The 12156-nt window shown below is 41.8% G+C and overlaps 1 protein-coding gene across 6 annotated transcripts in view; it reads left to right on the forward strand.

The window, feature by feature from the left end:
* The window catches only part of map4k3a (mitogen-activated protein kinase kinase kinase kinase 3a), a 316653-nt gene that overhangs the window by 165359 nt on the left and 139138 nt on the right, over positions 1–12156 (forward strand). For all 6 annotated transcript variants that reach the window (XM_068044552.1, XM_068044553.1, XM_068044555.1 and 3 more), the window contains exons 10-12: positions 624–686; positions 775–856; positions 934–1044. In XM_068044552.1, the coding sequence (XP_067900653.1) occupies positions 624–686; positions 775–856; positions 934–1044 (256 nt within the window). The remainder of the gene's footprint in view (positions 1–623; positions 687–774; positions 857–933; positions 1045–12156) is intronic.

Genomic DNA, 12156 nt, shown 5'->3' on the forward strand with positions numbered 1-12156 from the left:
CAGAAATAAGATGGAGGATTCAGTAGGACACAGGAGGACATATTAGGGAGAAATGAGAAGAATGGACATAAGCATGGTATGAATTTGCTGGCAGGAGTTTATCTCATCTAAGCTTTACTTACATTCTTACTCCCGAAGCTTCCAGTGTCTCAGAGCAAAGGTAAAGTTAAAGAATGAATGGGAGGAATAACTGGAAAAGGAAATAGCAGTGAAGGAATTAAAGAAAGAAGCACCACAGTAGAGAACAATAGAGGCAGAAAAGAAAAGCAAGGAGAAGCATCGGCTGTAAAAAGAAGCATTTGGGGAGGGAGGGGTGTGTGGGGACGGTGAGTGTTCTAATGAGTTAAAATACATAAAGAAAAACAGGGAACAGTTAACCTTATTCATGGATCCTTCATGATGCATTTGCATTAAAATATAGGGAACACACAACCATTGCAAATATGGGGGGGGAAAATGACCCAGAGAAAATGTCTGATCATGGCATGTCAGTAGTTCCTCATTCCACTCACCTAAATTTGGTTAAATCAGTCAAATTTCACTCTCTATTCTTAAGCAAACATATACTTTATTAGAAGTGTCATCTCCATTCAAAGTTATAATTTAAGACTGTCTTTTTTTAGGGCTTTGTTTTTGATGACGAAGAGCAACTTCCAGCCTCCAAAGTTAAAGGACAAGATGAAATGGTAGGAAAAATTTGTGCATTTGTTTGTTTTTTTTTTAAAGATCTATTCAATTTCTAAGTTGATTCATTACAGAATGTTTCCTTTTCAGGTCAAACAATTTTCATCACTTTGTGAAATTGGCACTTACGAAAAACCCCAAAAAAAGACCTACTGCTGAGAAGTTACTGCAGGCAAGTATAGTGTGTTTTCTGATACTCTATATGTATATTATTTAAAGAATTTCCTTATTCTTTCAATTCTTTTTCAGCACCCATTTGTGCCACAGTCTTTGAGTCGTACGCTCGCGATTGAATTGCTTGATAAGTTGAACAACCCGGATCATTCCACTTACCCTGACTTTGATGATGATGATCCAGAGGTAAAATATATTTTATTGGCCATATTTATAAATTGCAATTTTGTATTGTCTTAATCTAAATAATTTCCTTAGCTGCCTTGGGGCTAATTCTCTTTACTGTAAGACTGGAAAACTAGAAAAAAATACAGGAAAATAGAAACCTCTCAGTTTGGAAAAAAATGTCCTAAATACGATTATTTCTATTTGATTTGTTTGGTGAACAGCGATGCTGATTTTCATGTTCACCTCAAAAATATGCTTAAATTTTGTGTAAAAGTATACCTTCCGTTTTATTTTTTTAAAAAAATTCTGATTAGGAATGTCCCAATTTACAATGAGGTACATGTGTCCCAAATGAAAATATTCCAATTTTTATGTAGTAAGCTTCAATCCTTCATGAATTCTTAATCCATGTGTAATGTACTTTAAGTGGAATTGATTAATCACTTATAAGCAATCTAACAACAATGTTATAATGAAGCGCAAAATTGCCACATTAAGGGTGGTATGATGGGGCTCGTGCCATGTTTAAGTTTCAGAATTTTCTCCCCTTGTTGGCTTCCTCTGTTGAGGTTAAATAAATTGGAGAGTGTTTGTGATAGTATGTTGTGCACAGTCCATTTGAAGCAGCTGATTTGATGGTGTCCATGACCTTTCTTCGTATACTTTGTCTTTGTTCCTTGAGATTGTTTTAGTTGTGTTACAATAGCCATTCTGTGCATCTATTTATATACTTGTGAAAGGTTTTATTTACATCACAATAGTTGAACTAAATGCGAATAAATCTTTTGGTTAAAGTGCTTATTCTGATTGATTGGATGCACTGATAATGAGGGATATATTTATAAATTAGCAGTCCTATTCTGGACTCTTCCAATAAATCAATTTCAGTTTTAGAATTGGCGCCAATGCAAATATTCATCAACATGTCCATTGCCAGTATATATAATTATCCACCAACTACAATGAGCCTTAAATCAGCTATAATGAACACAAATGTCATACATGTGGAGGAAGGATGGGGAGATGATGGCGTAGTGGTAATGTCACTGAACTAGTAAGCAGAGGCTCAGACTAATGCCCTGGGAACACTGGTTCAAATCCCACCATGCCAGCTGGTGGAATTTAAATTAAATTAATAAGTTAATAAATTTGGAATTGAAAGCTAGCCTCAGTAATAGTGCCATGAAACTATCAACGATTGTCATAACAAAAATTCTGATTCACTAATGTCCTTTAGGGAAAGAAATCTGCTGACTCCAGACCCACAGCAATGTGGTTGACTCTTAACTGCCCTCTGAAATGGCCTAGCAAGATGGGCAACAAATGCTGGCCTTGACAGCGATGCCCACATGCCATGAAAAAATAAAAAAAGGAAACTACTGCAGTAAATTAATGAAGGAAGAAAGCTGCTTGTAGGGTTTTAGCAGTTAGGCAGACTTGTTCTTTTCTCCAGTAAAATCTACAGATCAGTTTTTGCAACTTTGCCTCAAACTGGGATTGGAGATTATAACAATGCACAAGACACATGAGGCACCCTGAAAGAGTTTTGGCCTTCGTAAATGTCAATTATGAGTTTAAAATAAGAGTGGATGCACTGCAGCATGCTTGGATTCAATGTGAAAACCAGGTGCTGCATTACATTTGGATTTGAATTCAAGCCTTGGAACAAATCGAAGACCAAATATGAACAAAGAACAGTACAGCACAGGAACAGGCCTTTCGGCCCTCCAAGCCTGCGCCAATCATGATGCCTGTCTAAACTAAAACCTTCTGCACTTCCGGGGTCCGTATCCCTCTATCCCCATCCTATTCATATATTTGTCAAGATGCCTCTTAAACATCGCTATCGTACCTGCTTCCACCACCTCCCCCAGCAGCAAGTTCCAGGCATTCACCACCTTCTGTGTAAAGAACTTGCCTCGCACATCCCCTCTAAACTTTGCCCCTCGCACCTTAAACCTATGTCCCCTAGTAACTGACTCTTTCACCCTGGGAAAAAGCTTCTGATTACCCATTCTGTCCATGCCGCTCATAACTTTGTAAACCTCTGTCAGGTTGCCCCTCCACCTCCGTCATCCCAGTGAAAACAATCCGGGTTTATCCACCCTCTCCTTATAGCTAAGACCCTCCAGACCAGGCAACATCCTGGTAAACCTCTTCTGTATCCTCTTCAAAGCCTCCACATCCTTCTGGTAGTGTGGCGACCAGAATTGCACGCAATATTCCAAGTGTGGCCTAATGAATATCTGAATAAAAAATCTAATTAGTCATGCTAAAGGTATAACCTTTTTAGGTAGGTTAGCAGGTTTTGAGTCCTTTGGTATATTTGTGTAGAGTTCAGTAATGCTTCCACTAAGTTCTGTCCAGGAACAGGTTCAGATTAGCCCAAGTAGAATTTGAAGTTGAGACAACCTAAAACAAACGGCATTTTTATTTTAGCTCAGATTTTACTGTAATAAAGTTGGTTCAATGGTAAAAATTCTCCATGATTTCAAAAAACAATGTCCAGAAGCTGCTATACTGCAGTCATATTTGCTGTTTGACAGGTATACATTTTTTTTTTGAAGTCATAGAAGGATGTAAGGTCAACAATTCCAGAATCCAACAATGGTGCAGCAGGCTTCTGTTTTAAAGGGAATGTGATGCTTTGCATTTCTTCATTCTTATTTGAAAAATTAGTAAAAGCAACAGTTACCATAGCCAAGTGATTGGAATGGAAACTCTTAAATTGGTAGAACAAATAATACCATTTCTCCACTCCAGTGAATCTTGTGGGTGGAATGAGAATAGTGGTGCTTGGAGAATAGACTATTTGTTTCTTTATTACTGCATTTATAGTGTTATACACTTCCAGGTCTGGTACAGCATGTGTTACCTACAATTCCATTGTACTGCCTCGAAATATTCCATATCTTCATATTTATGAGAACCCATTGCTGCTTTTGTATTGCATATCCATTTCTTAATGGTGGTCACCCTTTTGTCCTCTGAGTGAAGTAGAATGTTTGGTGCTAAATCATAGTCAATATTGGGCTTGTCTTCACTAGCAACTGGATTGATGTTGATGAAACATTGTTTCCTTGGGCTTTACAGGCAGCGTCTGCAAATGTCATTTCTTCCAATCCGGCTGGAGTAAATTAAAATGAAAGCCCAGGTCTTAGAATTCTGAGTTGTGTGTCCTAAACCCACTTCCTACATTTGACTAGACTATCTGCCATTCTGAAAACCTTCCAAATGGGGTTTGTTACGACCTCAGTGAGACCATTAACATTAAAACATGAGATGTGAACTCCCCAGACCAATTTAAAGAATTACCTGACAAAATTTCACATTTTAAGACTTTTATTACAACTGTTAAATTAAAAATTGCTGTTAACTAAAAGAAGTCCAAAACTGTCTCACTTGTGGCAAAACTGGTCACTTGGCCGTCAACTGCAGCGCAGTCTTTTGCCAGAACTGCAAGCAAGAAGGGTGCCTGACAAAGGACTGCAAAGAAAGCAAGTGCTACAACCTGTGTGGGGAAGGTGGCTATCTTTACAAGGCCTGCTCAAAATGCTCTGCCACCTATGTGCAGGCCATTAAAGCAGGAGCAGCAATCAGGGCTGCTGCAAAGGAGATTCACCACCCACCCTCCACCAAGACCTCCGGTGCATATGATAATGGGAAAGAGGGCATGGCATGCAAACAAACCAGGAAGGACACTTCAGAAATTGGCCAAACCCCTTAGCCTCCTCCACAGAAAGCAGATTCAATGGAAGAGGAGGTAACACCAGAATAAGGAGAATGGCAAATTGTAAAACGTAAAAATGCGAAGACGACAGAAAAGAAAGGGAAAGCCACCCTGCAAAGTAGTGTCAAGAAGCGGCTGATATCACAGTCAGTGGCTGCTCCTCCTCTGATGAGGAAGGGCATAAAAGCTGCCATCAACAGAAGAAGTGGCAAAACACCAAGGAAGTAGAGGAGACAAATGGCCCTGAGCTGAGAAACACTGCAAGCAGTGAAGGGTGCAAAAGGCAGCAATGCAACCAGCGCGCCCCCCCCCCCCCCCACCCCCTCCAGCTACAGGAAACTGGGAGCAGCAATGGCCTTGATGAGGAGCAAAATGAAAATAAAACATCACCCGAGAGAAAGGAAACCCTTCCCGAGTACACAACCCCCCCTCTCCCCCCGATGTTACCCAGCCGGCACAATGTTCCAATGGCACAGCAAGAATCTTTTCTCAGCCCAAAGACTGTGGATCATCTTGTACACACCACAGGTATGCAGAAGCAGACCCAGGTGCTGAACCTTGCATAGACTTTTTGGACGTATAATCTAAAATCTTTAAATTGGGTTTAAAAATTGCCTCTATTAAATCCACTACGTAATGTGTTTCAACCTTAGGTTACCTGGCCAATGTCAAAGCTGACCTATTTTTGCAGGAGTGTGCGATACCGCGCAGATTAGTCGAGCAACAGCCTGACAGTCATACTCACGGAATCATACCTTACAGACAATGTCCCAGACACTGCCATCACCATCCCTGGGTATGTCCTGTCCCAACGACAGGATAGTCCCAGCAGAGGTGGCGGCACAGTGGTATCCAGTCGGGAGGAAGTTTCCCTGGGAGTCCTCAACATCGACTCCGGATCCCATGAAGTCTCATGGCATCAGGTCAAACATGGGCAAGGAAACCTTCTGATGATTACCACCTACCATGCTCCCTCAGCTGATAAGTCAATATTCCTCAATGGCGAACACCACTTGGAGGAAGCACTGAGGGTGACAAGGGCGCAGATTGTACTTGGGTGGAAGACCTTAATGTCCATCACTGGCTCGATAGCACCATTACTGACTGAGCTGGGTGGGTCCTAAAGGACATAGCTGCTAGAGTGGGTATGCGGCAGGTGGTGAGGGAACTAACAAGAGGGAAAAACCTACTTAACCTCATCCTCATCAGTCTGCCTGCCCCAGATGCATCTGTCCATGACTGTATTGGTAGGAGTGACCACTGCATAGTCCTAGTGGAGATGAAGTCCCGCCTTCACATTGAGGATACTCTCCATCGTGTTGTGTGGCACTGCCACTGTGCTAAATGTGAGAGATTTCGTAGATCTAGCAATGCAAATATAGGCATGCATGCGGCTCTGTGGGCCATCAGCAGCAGCAGAATTGTACTCAACCACAATCTGTAACCTCATGGCCCAGAATATCCCCACTCTACAATTACCATCAAGCCTGGAGACCAACCCTGGTTCAATGAAGAGTGCAGGAGGGCATGCCAGGAGCAGCACCAGGCATACCCCAAAATGAGGTGTCAACCTGGTGAAGCTACAATATGGTACTACTTGCGTGCCAAACTGCATAAGCAGCATGCGATAGACAGAGCTAAGCGATCCCATAACCAACGAAACAGATCTAAGCCCTGCAGTCCTGCTACATCCAGCCGTGAATGGTGGACAATTAAACAACTAACTGGAGGAGGTGGCTCCACAACTATCCTCATTCTCAGTGATGGGGGAGCCCAGCACATCAGTGCAACAGATAAGGCTGAAGCATTTGCAACAAACTTCAGCCAGAAGTGCCGAGTTAATGATCCATCTCGGCCTCCTCCTGAAGTCCCCAGCAACACAGATGCAAGATCTCAGCCAATTTGATTCACGCCGTGTGATATCAAGAAATGACTGAAGACACTGGATACTGCAAAGGCTATGGGCCCTGACAATATTTCGGCAATAGTACTGAAGAACTGTGCTTTAGAACTTTTTGCGCCCCTAGCCAAGCTGTTCCAACACTGGCATCTATCCAGCAATGTGGAAAATTGCCCAGGTGTGTCCTGTACACAAAACACAGGACAAGTCCAACCCGGCCAATTACCGCCCCATCAATCTACTCCCAATCGTCAATAAAGTGATGGAAGGGGCCATCAAGCGGCAGTTGCTTAGCAATAACCTGCTCAGTGATGCTCAGTTTAGGTTATGCCAGGGCCACTCAGCTCCTTACCTCATTACAGTCTTGGTTCAAACATGGATAAAAGAGCTGAACTCCAGAGGTGAGATGAGAGTGACTGCCCTTGACATCAAGGCTGCATTTGACCGAGTATGGCATCAAGGAGCCCGAGCAAAACTGAGGTCAATGGGAATCAGGGGGAAAACTCTCCGCTGGTTGGAGTCATACCTAGCGCAAAGGAAGTTGGTTGTGGTTGTTGGAGGTCAGTCATCTGAGTTCCAAAACATCACTGCAGGAGTTCCTCAGGGTAGTGCTCTCGGCCCAACCATCTTCAGCTGCTTCTTCAATGACTTTCCTTCAATCATAAGGTCAGAAGTTGGGATGTTCGCTGATGATTGCACAATGTTCAGCTCCATTCGTGACTCCTCAGATACTGAAGCAGTCCGTGTAGAAATGCAACAAGACCTGGACAATATCCAGGCTTGGGCTGATAAGTGGCAAGTAACATTCACGCCACACAAGTGCCCAGCAATGACCATCTCCAACAAGAGAGAATCTAACCATCTCCCCTTGACATTTAACGGCATTACCATCACTGAATCCCCCATTATCAACATCCTAGGGGCTACCATTGAACAGAAACTGAACTGGAGTAGCCATATGAATACTGTGGCTACAACAGCAGGTGAGAGAATAGGAATCCTGTGGCAAGTAACTCACCTCCTGACTCCCCAAAGCCTGTCCACCATCTCCAAGGCACAAGTCAGGAGTGTGATGGAGTACTCTCCACTTGCCTGGATGGGCGCAGCTCCAACAACACTCAAGAAGCTCGACACCATCCAGGACAAAGCAGCCCGCTTGATTGGCACTCCCTGCACCACCGACGCAGAGTGGTAGCAGCGTGTACCATCTACAAGAAGCACTGCAGCAATGCACCAAGGCTGCTTAGACAGCACCTTCCAAACCCGTGACCTCTACCAACTAGAAGGACAAGGGCAGCAAATGGATGGGAACACCACCACCTGCAAGTTCCCCTTCAAGTCACACACCATCCTGACTTGGAACTATATCACCGTTCCTTCACTGTCGCTGGGTCAAAATCCTGGAACTCTCTTCCTAACAGCACTGTACTGTGGGTGTACCTAACTCACATGGACTGCAGCGGTTCAAGAAGGCAGCTCACCACCACCTTCTAGAGGGCAATTAGGTATGGACAATAAATGCTGGCCTAGCCAGCGACGTCCATATCCCACGAATGAATACAAAAAAAAATTGTGATTATTCGTTATATTTTTGGTTTCTAGCTGTTTTTCGACTTTCTTCTTTCTTAGGGAGTCCATTGTTTTTCCTACTACTGATGTTAAGCTGACTCGACATGCTGTATTTAATTTACTCAGTTTGAGTTTAGTTCCATTAGAGTCATTGTCTTTATTTTTGATTTCAAAAGATGGCTTGGTTGGCCAATCTCTGGGTTGCATCCATTAAATTTACAATTCCTTGAAGAAATGTAGCTTCTTTATGCTCCGATGAACGAGTGCAAGAGTTCCCAGTGGTAATCAGCCATGCTGAGTTCCAAAATGAGCTCAAAATCTTTCAGACTATAACTGTCAAGGGGATTATTTCAACCCGGAGTTGGAGATGGTGGTGCAGGGGTGGAGGATAGTGGGAAACAGTTAAAATAATTGAAAAGCATTACTTTTGTTAATAGTTACAGCTGTATTAGAGAGTGAATAAGACCAATGATGACTTGGGGAGGATTATTCATAATGACAAGGGTACTTGGTTTCCATTTTTAACAGGTGTAGTAGGATGTGCCTCTTGCAAAGAGGTAAGACTGAAACTCACAGGTTACTATCGCATCTATTTCAAATTAACTTAAAAGGGCTTGATGAAAAAAACATCAGGGCCAAATTTAAGTTACCTTAGGATACTGAAGTGAATGCCTGAGGTTGTGTGAGATTCCCTGGTGGATATTTTCAATGGTTCATTGAGAACTGGGATAATACCAGGTGCTTGGAGGGAGGAATGTCCAGTGTTGAAAGAGATCCATAGATGAAACAAGAAGTGTCTGACAGATCCACACTTGCTGTCCTCTGCTTTCTAGTCCCATGTTCACATAAAATGTCTTTGAGATCTATAAAGTGCAAGCAGTTTTGCCATTTGTTTGTGAACTAGTGCTTGGTGTACAAATTGTGGTCATCCTCCTGTAACAAATTGCTCTTTGTCAATAGCTGAACTTTTCAAAACATTAAAACCTTTTGACATTTTGCTTCAGAACCAAGACTGTTCAGCTGTATGGTTACAGGAATATCTCAATTTCATGAATGGCTAAATTCACCACTGTAATTTTTTCACAGGATCTGATACGAGTAAAGCTAGTTAATGTTGTGGTTGATGAGGATTTTTAGCCCCGTTAGAACTGAATGTTAACAAGTCGAGAGAAATGCCATGCAGCTGATACCTTTGTGGACCCTCCACCTGTGACCATTCATAAAACTGCCTCCATGATTTCTTCCTAAAATCGAGTTTCATTCACCTTTGGAGTTAACAGAACAGTAAAGTTTAGTGTTGTTTCATTTCGAAGGATGAGCTCAGAGTTATGTGCAGATTGGAACCAAGAGCATTTATCTATTTAGGCAGTTAATTCAGTGTCATCCATCACTTAACAGCATTTTGTGAAGTGGATTGCTAAAAGTTTCTTAGCTGGTCTTGAATCACTAAGAAAATGTATAAAGCTAATTCCACTTGTGCTATGTCCATGCCAAAGAAGAGTATGTAAATACCTTCTGACATTAATTGCAATCATCTACATGGGGTAAATGCCATAACTTTTATTTTCATTAAGCAGTTCAAAAATGACAAGTCTTCTGATGCTGCACTGCACAAAGCTGGCCTTACTATTAAGTCAGGGCAATTTCCATTGCCATTTTCTGCTCTATTGTGGCTGAATTTATTTATATGGGAAGGTTTGGCAAATGAGCGAACATGTTAATTACCTGCCTTGGGTTCAGTCTTGCAATTTAACCTGCATATATAGTGTCCTTTCTAATCACCAACCCTTTCTGTTATGGGGCAACTTGAAGTTTTGTTTTTAAATTTCCTCAGTCTCTGCACAGACAACTTGCACAAAAAACTGAGATATGAAGTAGACCTATGCTTATGAAATAGGAGTATTTGTGTAAGAATAATCCTTGTTTGAAATGGCTGCACTTTTAAAGGGACGATTTTTCACTTTTTCCACTTTTCAACCAGAATTTGTACATCTTTGCAGTCAAAGAATTAGGAATCCATAAGTAAAGTAGGTAATTCATGTCCATATTTGAATCCAAAAAATTGAGATCCAGAACACGCTGAAATGAACCTATTTATGCTCTCCAGAGCAGCTTAGTAAATTGCGCACTGGGCAGTCCAAATACCAGAAGACCAGTTGACTGGTAGGGCATGTTATAAATTGACTGAACTGGAAAATGGAGTCTTGGGCCACTTTTGCCACTGTTGTTTTCCACCTCATGGACGAAGGGGACCCTTTGTGTAATAACCCTTATTGCATAACACGGTAAGGCTTTCAAAAACATTTTTATTTGTTGTTTGTGGGAGCTCACTGTGTACTAATTAGCTACCATGTTCAGCGACAAAACAATAAGTACACTTCAAAAGGATCTTAGTGCGGTTTTGTTAAGTTAGGTGTCCATAATGCCAGTTGTTTTCCACGATGGATAGCTTTGCAAGGTCAGGACTTCCTGCTCGCAATGTGCTGTGTTGTTTGATTCCTCCAGAGCAACAGTGGCATCGAATAGAAATTTAAACTATTTTTGAGGGCAAATTAAAGAGTGACTCTGAAATGGGATGGCTAGGGGGAAAGAAGGGAAGAATTCCAGTGTGCATGTGGTGGGAGAAAGAGGAGAAGACGAGTGAATTGGAATGCAGAGCTTTAATAAGCAGTAATTTAGCAATAGAAATTATTGATACACATCACATTAGCCATCATTCTTTGCAAAAAAAAAAGGCAAAATCCCTGCAGTTCTGCCACAATTTTCTAGTGGTCCTACTCAGAAATTTCATCTGTGTCTTTTATATTTCTTTACACAATTTACCAATTGAGATGCAAGTTTAACTCCCCAGCTATGAATTTGTGGCAATGAATGCATGAAGGAACAGCTGAACCCTACAGAGAATGCTTCCATTTCCTGAATGTTGAGCAGCTCACTGATTCTAAATTCAGCACCTGAGCCAAGTATACAGTTTTGCTATTTACAGGACTATTCTCTTAATATCAGCATCATTGTCTTGGTGGCAGGAGCAACTGGTGACATGGCACAATTTTCTTCTTAAAGCTGGAGTCTTTAACTTGAATTGGTTCTCAAAAAAAGAAAAGATACTCTGCACTTTTTTTAAAAATTAAGTCAGTGAGTCTTTAATAGTCTTGATATTTATTTTCTCCCCATTTTTGGGGTTGCTCCACCTCCCAGGGTAACTATATAAGGGATAGTGTGCATGTGATTCCTGCTCCAAGACTTCGTGTCATGCATCTTCAAAACTGGTTGTAAGGAACTATGTTTAGATTGATCTTGAGCTGCTGTCTCCCAAATATCTAACACTTTACCCAATAAGTGATTGAAAGAGCTAAAGGCAGTGCATCCTGATCTGTACTGATGTAGCTGATCTCAGCTGGGATAGCAATCAAGGTGCAACAATTGGCTTCAGTCCCCCTGAGCTAGATAAGGGGAAGAAAATCAACAAAGGATCCCATTTCCTGACAGGATTACCCAGCAGGACAGGACACAGGTTGAGATACATCCAGATATCCTACTGACACTCGCTGCCTTAAGCTCAGAATGGCCTTTGGGTGAGGTACTTGGAGTTTGAACACAGAGATATCATAGTTGATCCTGTCCTCACCCAAGGTCCACGTACACACTTTATGGCAGCAGTTGCTGGATTATGATCGGGGTAGGTTAATTCTTTTGCCCCCTGTGTCTGTAGTTTATGGTACTGAGATTAACTAGATCAGGACTGATTGTGGATCAAACCTGTGGCCTTATAATCTGTAAATCTTCGAATGGTTTGGTGGATTTACCCACTATTTCGCTGCAGGTACTACGTAATAAAATTTTTAACCACATACAGTTTATTTGACAGCACTGGCTTGTGTTGTCTGTCAGTTTGGATTATTTAGTCTTTAGGTCCTAAGTGTTTATGTAT

This window comes from Heterodontus francisci, chromosome 13, assembly GCF_036365525.1.
Source record: "Heterodontus francisci isolate sHetFra1 chromosome 13, sHetFra1.hap1, whole genome shotgun sequence".
Lineage (NCBI taxonomy): Eukaryota > Metazoa > Chordata > Chondrichthyes > Heterodontiformes > Heterodontidae > Heterodontus > Heterodontus francisci.